General features: G+C 48.5%; 1 protein-coding gene across 1 annotated transcript; it reads right to left on the bottom strand.

The window, feature by feature from the left end:
- Positions 1 to 1,568: 1,568 nt before the first annotated feature.
- Positions 1,569 to 8,098, bottom strand: RASSF10 (Ras association domain family member 10). Its single transcript, XM_006070908.4, has one exon. It carries the CDS (start codon positions 6,407 to 6,409, stop codon positions 4,874 to 4,876), a length of 1,536 nt encoding a protein of 511 aa, XP_006070970.2. The 5' UTR covers positions 6,410 to 8,098; the 3' UTR covers positions 1,569 to 4,873.
- Between the last annotated feature and the right edge of the window lie 226 nt (positions 8,099 to 8,324).

Genomic DNA, 8,324 nt, shown 5'->3' with positions numbered 1-8,324 from the left:
GCCCACAGGGATCTCTGGAAGACCCGACTCTGCCTCCCTTCACCCTTCTCCGATCCTCATGTACCAGAGGCTCACTCAGGAACAGGCCTGGGTAAAAGCTGGGGACCGCTCCAGCACAGTCATGGGTGGTACCGCCTTCCAGATGTGAGTGTGAACAGGGCACCGCTGTCTGCTCTGACGGCCAAGGATTCCAGGTTGCTGACTATGCACCTTGTCCTGGGGACACTCAGTCAAAGCCTCCATGGTGACACAGAGGGTGCAAATTTTATGTGAGAATACTGGCGAAGTCTTCAACTCTCAGAGAGATGCCCAGATATTTACATAGGAATTTCTCCTCCTTCATCTTGTCCTAAATATCACACTTACTGGACCTATGGTTTTGAAAAAAAATCATTCCATCTCCCTGGTGGAAACACCTGGACAAGACTTGATAGTCTCTGAGTACCACTTTCTCCAGTGCCAATACTCTGAGGGCCGTGAGTAATCTTTTTTCTGAGTGTGCAGAGCTTTTCTTGGGTAAATGTACCTGGAGTGATGCAGCAAAATGGGCACAGATTTTAGTCAGGCTTAGGTTAGACTCTTGCATCTAGTACTCTCCACATGGGTGGCCTTAGCTTCTTTATCTATAAAAACTGGAGGTTAAAAAGGTCTTTCACAAACGACAAATGCAGGGAAAAATACCCGGGAGCTCAGCATGAGGAGCTGGCATTTGGAAAGCATTCAAGAATAGACAGTCCCTCCTCACTCCCCTTTATTTCTTTTTAGGAGAACGCATTTCACAAACACTTTCACACTGAAAGTCTCACAAATTGTCATGATCAAATTTTCCCTTTTCAAGAATTTAAGGGTGAATTCAATGTATCATATGTAGAAAGAAATGCCTATAAAAATCTAAACTGTTAATAGAGGCTGTTAATAAACAAGTGGGCTTATGTATTTATTTTGGTTTAATTTTTGATAGGATGGATAGGGAGAAGCATGAAATCAAGTATGTTCTATGATATCACCTTCTGAGGATAATCTCTTCTACTAGACTCAAGATGGAAAAAGACAGTGAATATTTTCTTTCTATAAATCTGATTCTATTCATTAATCCTCTTAAGTTGCTCTTGCAGAGTTTTTGGCCCTCCTGCTCAGATGGGTCCCCTAGACAAGATTGCTAATAATAAGCAAGAGTTCAGGGAAATTAAGGAAGTAGGAAGAACAGAAAGTTAATAGTCCTCTTAACACTTCTGGTCAGATGACCTGCCCTTCAGGCTGTATGGATATTTTAAGTCAGTGGTTGCCAGTCCTGGATTCCAGAGGCCACAATGAATTAACTAATTAATTTTGGTTAAAATACTTTCTTAACAAAATATAATACCTAGTGAGAGTCAAGGTGTGGTGAAATATGTACTGTTATGCAAGGCAGATTGTAATTAGACCAAATCTTTTGAAAGGCAATTTAGCAACTAAGTATTAAGCCTTTAAGTGTTTGTACTCTTTGACCTGAAAATTCTCTTTTTGGGAACCTATCTTATTGGTGGAGAGCAGTATCTAATTAGGAAAACAGACATGTACACAAAGAAGCTTATCACAGTGTTGTTTTATAATAGAAAAAATATTGGGAACAACCTAATAACATGAGAACAATTACACGCAATGGGGTACATCCAGTGCAGGGGTGGAGCTGTATACAAGGAGTCTGTCGAAATCTGAGCCTAAAAGCATTCAGACAATCTCATTAAAATTATATTTTAAAAAAAAAGAAGCAAAATATGAAATCTTCACAATTCAAAAGGTCTGAAAGGAAATATACTAAATTTTGATAATGATAACTTTAGGTGATGTGATTTTGAGTGACTTCCTTCTTGTTATTTTTAGGACCACCATAAAGACTACAGAATATAAATTTTCTAATTAGCAAATCATCATCACCATTATCACGTTTTATGAGAAAGTAAACAGATAGAGATGCCAGATAAAATCTTTTTGGTTTGGGAGATGGCCGAGAATGGGATCACTAAGATCAAAGATACAATAAATCCTATCAATTCCAAAACAAGATGGAGTTGGTTGGTAAGGAGTCGGCTCCATTTCATCCTCTCCTCCATAAGCTTGCTGATTCCTCCCCAGGAATTCTGCTAGACTTGGAGCACAGGAGAGGAGGTGGTTTTCCCAGCACACTTAAATCCTGGTGCTGGTGCATTCACTGTCACGCATTCATTCTCATTTCTTAGTGGCATGCTGATTGTTTTAAAAGTGAATGAAATGTTAAGACTATCTAGCATTTGCTAGGCACTTTCTAAACACAGGCACTGTTTTGGTACTTTTTATCCCCATATTTCACCTTCCTCAGACTTGCAAGAGTTCTCAGTAAAAGGAACCATTGTTTCTTTTTTCACCCTGTTCTCCTTTCTCCTACCCACACAGAAAGTGCCTTTGGGGGATATAATAATTGATTTGGATGAAAGAAAAAATGGGCAGACTGGGTCACCCTTTGTTATGAACAAAACTTCCTTCACTGCCTGAAGAGATAGCTGGAGAAGCATCTTCGGGTGGCCAGCATGGGAAGGTTCTAGAAAGAGGGCACCAGAAAGTCTTGCAGGCCTCCTCCCTGTGATGTGGCTTATTTGCTTTATGGGCTTCAGGCATATTTGCTGACATCAGCAGCCCGTCAAAGTTTAAAATAATAATAGTGAAAAGGAAAACAGCCCCTTTCTGCCAGGCAGTCCTGTTCTGCCAACTTCTGTGTTCTCTTTTGAGTTAATAAAAGTTCAAGAACCACCTCCCCTGCCACCCTGGGGGCGGGGAAAAAAGCACAATAATTTTAAAACCACCAGGTCAGGCTATTGCCAGCATAAACCATTCAGACAAGTAGCGTTTGTCACACTCTAATGAGGATTTTACCTCTGCCTCCAAAAGAAAGCTATTATTAGGCTTTGTGTTTATGGGATCAGGTGATTGTCTGGGGACAGTGGGTTTCTTTTGGTCCCTTCCTCATTTTAATCATGCTCAAGACCAAAGCCATAGGTGTTTTCTGCATCAGATGAAATGAAAAAACGATAATTATGCCAGCTAATGTCTTTGGAAAACATCAATTAAGAAAACGGCCTTTTAATTCCCATTTTGCTTGAAAATCTGAAAATATCTACACATGTTGTAATAGCATGGTGGTGGTGGAGCGTGAGGGGAAGCCTGTCTCTTAAAAAGGAGACAGCTCAAATGGTTTGAGGAGGTCAGGTGAGCAGATCGCTCTTGGCAACAAGTAGAGAATCTCTCCAAGGAAAGAAAGTTCTCTACAAAGTCAGACCTCTTAAGTTATCTTCCCATGTAGTATTGAAACTGGAGCCAGCCCCTACACAGTGAGGCTGATACCAGGCTGGCACCGCACACACACCCCATTGTTAATACCTCCTCAGGAGAGATTAGATCCCGCATTCCTCAGAAGCTCTGAGCTCCGGGGGGAACACCACCAGCAGGCTCCTTCCACCCCGGCAACAACTAGCTACAACTGATAAGTTTTCATTGAAATAACTGGAACAATTACACTGAGTCCCCACAGGGCTCCATCACTAACTATTAAGAGAGAAGCACTGCGCTTGCATGCTGTGGTGTCTGCAAAGGTGTGAGCCAGACAAGAGCAATTCAAGTCTTTAGCTCCATTTTATATGCTTTTATCTATGGCTACGTGCCGTTGTGAACCGAAGTTTTCACCTAAGATGTACTATTAGATTGTTTTACGTTATGTTTTCTTTTTAGGTCTTATCTAGTAAACTTGATATTTACACTATCTCAATTTAGGTTTGGACAAGTAACTAATTAATCTCTGACCAAAGATAGACTTGGGTTTGTTTGGTAAAATCTGTTGAGGTCATGGCTGGTTTTAATCATGTAGCTGAGTTAAAAAGTTGAACACTAACAAATATCTTTGCTTTCAAGGCTTACCTTTCAATCAGAGTGCTCATTAAACAGCAAATGTAGTTGTACTTGAATTCTGCAACTTCCCTTTTATTTTTTCTGGAATAACAGTGTCTGAAGGATTAAGTGGCAATAAGAATAAAAGGACAACACACATCACCTTTGCAGGAGCAAATTGTAAAAGGCCTAGATTAAATTTTAACCAGAGGTTATGTCCACCCTGATTCTATATCTCAAAGGGTTAGGTTTGGCTTTGAGAATAATAAAAGGTGAGTTTGAAAAAAGGACCCTATTTTAACATATACTGTGTCTGCTAGGAGGAGACCGAGTTAGTCTTTGAAAGAAAATAAAAGGCAGGGAGTTTAGCAGATGGGTAATTCCCAAATATGCAGAAATGTAAACAGCCAGGATTTGGGTGCCTATGGGTTTTTATCAAAGATGTAAGGCTGCGGCCAACACCAGTGCGTCCTCTTTGGCTAGTTTTAACACGTTCACAGTCACAATTAACATTCAAGGAATTTCCTTTTCACCCAAGTGTTTCTTTAAAAAGTATTTTATACCACAAACTAAAGTTCTAGCTGCCATCAGTCCTTCCCATACAAAAAATTGATGAAATCGCCATAATACTTTTTTTTTCTTTTTTTGAAAATGGGCTCGGACCACGTCAATTTCCTGGGGCGTTTTTTATCCAATATAAGGGGGTTTTCACCTCCTCCCTCCTTCCTTCCCCTGAGAGAGCTTGTAATGCAGACCCAGCTTTCTCGTCCAGCAACACCTCCACTTTCACTCCGCGGCCTGAGCAGCGCCGCTGCAGGCCCGGCGTCCCCCACCCTCCCCCTGCCCAGTCAGAGGGCTGCTGGCCGGCAAAAGCTCGGGGCCCACTCCCCTCCGAGTTTCAAGTCCCTGAGCCGGCCACGCCGGAGTTCTTCAAGGAAGGGAGAGCCGGCGGTCTCCCCTTCCCACCCTGCTCCTCCTACACAAGGGATTCGCACACGGGCACCGAGTCCGAGTCCTGGCTGTGCATGGAGCTCAGCCCGGTGTCCGAGTCCTCGTCGTTACCAGGACAGCTCTTGGCCAGTCCGCGGGCCTGGTCCACCCACACCTCGGCGCAGGCCTGCGGCCCGGGGTCCCGCGAGGGCCCACTGGACACCGGAGTCCCATCGGGCGCTACCGTCAGCTCCAAAGTGTGCAAAGTCTGGAGAAGGCCCTGGAGCTCGCGCTCCTTGCTGTCCCACTGCTGCTGGCTGTAATCCAAGTCCGACTTGACGGCCTCCAGGTCCGTGTTGAGCCGGAGCCCGATGTAGAGGCTGGTGCTGAGCTGCGTCCGGACCCGCTCGCGCTCCAGCAGCAGCTCACCGTCGAGGCCGCCCTCGGCGTCCGGGGGCTCCTCCCGGGTAGAGAGCTCCTCCTGGCGCCTCCTCATCCACCTCTGGTTCAGCTCCTCCTGGATTTCGGCCGAAAGGCGCTCGAGCAACTCCTCCTGCTGGGCCCGCTGCTCCTGCAACTGCAGTAGGTCGTCACAGCGCCGGGCCAGCTCCTCCAGCGCAACCGCCTTCGCCTCGCTGTCCAGGGGCGGCGTCGTTGTAGTCGCTGCCGCCGGCTCGGGCTCCGGCTCCGGCTCCGGCTCCTCTCCTGGGCCGGTACCGTCGAGTTCGATCCCGGCACCCACCAAGTAGGTGTCCTGCACGTAGTTCACTCCGTGTCGCCGCACGCGGTCCAGATGCACCTTGGCTTCGTAGCGATCGATCTCGCGGTCCAGCTCTCGAAGCCGCTGCACCTGCTGACGGATGGTGTGGTCCTGGGAGAGCACCAAGTGCACCAGCGTCTCCATACGCTCCACCGAGGCGCTCTCGGTGGCCCGCGGCGACGACGACGAACAGGATGAGGCTGCGGACGACGAAGTGGACGAACAGGGCGACGACGGCTGCTGCTGGCGCCGCCGGTTGAGCTTGGCCAGCTTGCGGAAGGCCTTGCGCACCACCCGTCGCTGCTTCTCCTGGGTCATGGCTAGGCTGGGCCGCGCTGGGACCCCCCGCGCGGAGCAGGGGCGCTCGCGACTGAGCACGACGCGCGCCTCGGCACTGCGGGGACCCGCGTTGGGCAGCGACGCCTCGCTGCGCACCAGCACGAAGCGTACGTTCTCTTGCTCTTCGCCCCAGGCGGCCCAGAGGCGCAAGATGCGCGTCTTGTTGGGCAAGATGCGCTCAAAGCCCCGCCACTTCTCCACAATGCAATAGCACTGCGGGGGCCCGCACAGCATGCCCTGGGGCAGCGCCTCATCGTCGTCGTCCTCGTCGTCCTCGTCCAGGGGTTCCGGCAGCTCTCCTGGGCCTGGCGGGTCGCCGGCCGCCCCCCGCCGCCGGCTCCGCCGCTGCCGCCGTCGCCGCCGGCAGCCATCCTCCAAGAGTACCCGCACTACGTCCGAACAAGTGGTGCGGCGGGAAAGGCCGGACACCAGTTTCTCCTCCTGGCAGATCCACACTGATATCTTCTTCTCTGAAGGATCCATGGCGCAACCTGGACGCAGGTAGTGCGGGGGGGGGGGGGGGGGGGGGGGGGCCGAGTCCCACTAGGGTGGCAGGGGCAGCAGGCAGCCCAGCAGCTCTGGAAGGATTGGCGCTCGGGACCCTCGCTCTCTTCAGCACCGGCCCTTCTCCCCGCTACGCACGGAAGGCAAGCTGAGGCGGTGCTCCGCCGGGACGGTGCGCTCCAAGAGCCGCGCGCCCGGGCTCGGGCTCCCGTGGCTCGGCTCTGCCCAAGGTTCCCCGGGCCACTGGGTTTTGCTCCTCCCCACGTGGCTCCTCCCCCTCCCGCTCCCAGAGCCTGGAGCTGCTGCCCGAACGCGGGAGGCGCCGAGCCCAGGCCCGCCCCTCTCTGGCGCTGCGGACTTGGGGACTCTGCAGAGCGTCGGTGTGAGAAGGGGGCTCCGGGACCCCTCCTCCGCAGGGCCTGGAGCCTGTGCCTAGGCGCGGATTAGCTCTGCGTCTCTCTGGGCCCACTGGCTCCTCTCCTTGAGTCTAGAGCTAGCTTGGACTGACTTTCGCATTTTTCTCGGCGCCCCAGGGGCGTTTCCTGGACTTTCAGAGCAGCTCCATCTGACAAGTGCCCCGGCGCAGAGAAACCGAGACGCTGGGCATCTCTAACGAAGATTAACCTGACCTCTAGCTGGGATCTGTAACTGCAGCCTACAACGCGGAAGGCCTTCAGTCTTCTTAGTCTGGAGGTAGTGTGCTCCAGGAGCAAGTGTAGATTAGATTAGTAAAGTCTAGACTTGCGGGGTACTTCCTGGCATCGTCGTGTCTTTGACTCCTGACGTAGCCTCGGCGTCGCATAGCCTTCTTGGTAGGGAGACCCCTGATTCTAGAGGGAGTTCCAGGCCCAAGCTCTTTTGCAAATCACAGCTCTTTTCCCAGATCCCACCTTCATAAAGAGAAACCTGGTCGTTACCGCGACAGTTTCTGGCATTACCCGGTACCCAGATGTGATCAAGTGGAGATAAGAGCCAACTTGCACAGCTCAAGAAATCCAAGACCAAAATGCAAATAAGCTTTTTTTTCATCCTCAAATGCTGATGAGGATGGTTCATTGTGTGCAAGTCTTGCTCCCAGCTTGTCCTTGGAGCACAGGCTTGATAAGATCACTCCTTTGCTTCAAGACCTTGAATGGCTCCTCACTGCCTCTTGAATAAAATATTTTATTTATTCATTCATTCATGCACTTGATAAATATTTGAGTACCCACTGTGCTCCAGTATTCAACACAGGTGCTAAACGTGTCCAACACAGGACCTTCTGTGCTCTGATAACAGGGAACATGAGGTGCCAGAGGAATACTAGAATAGTATCCTACTCAATCTGCAAGAGTTGAGGAAGGATTTCTGAGGAAGTGTCATCTTGGCAAGACTGAACGCACCATTTGAGTCAGCCAAAGGAAAAATAAATAGATGGGACAATTCCATGTGTTGATATTTGGACTGATCCTAAGGGCAATGAGAAGTCATGGAGTGTGGATTCTGAGGTCAGACTGCCTGCAGAAAAATCTCAGCCTGTCACTTACTACCTCTGCGACCTTAGAAAAAGTATTTCATCTCTCTGCACTTCACCTGTAAAATGGCGATAAGACAAATACCTGCCTGATGCAAACTATTTTATATAGGATGGATAAACAAACAACAAGGTCCTACTGTATAGCACAGGGAACTGTATTTAATATCTTGTCATAAAACATAATGGACAAGAATGTGTGTATATATATATATATATATAAAACTGAGTATATATATGACTGAGTATATATATATAACTGTATATATATATATAAAATGGAATCACTTTGCTGTACAGCAGAAATTAACACAATATTGTAAATCAACTATACTTCAATTAAATGTTTAAAAAACCTACCTAATAACTCTAATAGGACTG

This window comes from Bubalus bubalis, chromosome 16 (genome assembly GCF_019923935.1).
Source record: "Bubalus bubalis isolate 160015118507 breed Murrah chromosome 16, NDDB_SH_1, whole genome shotgun sequence".
Classification (NCBI taxonomy): domain Eukaryota; kingdom Metazoa; phylum Chordata; class Mammalia; order Artiodactyla; family Bovidae; genus Bubalus; species Bubalus bubalis.
Note: the sequence above shows the minus strand (reverse complement) of the source record. Positions and strands in the feature narration are given on the sequence as shown.

Coding starts and splice junctions, on each gene's coding strand:
- RASSF10 (XM_006070908.4), bottom strand. CDS start 6,409: ATGGATCCTTCAGAGAAGAAGATATCAGTGTGGATCTGCCAGGAGGAG.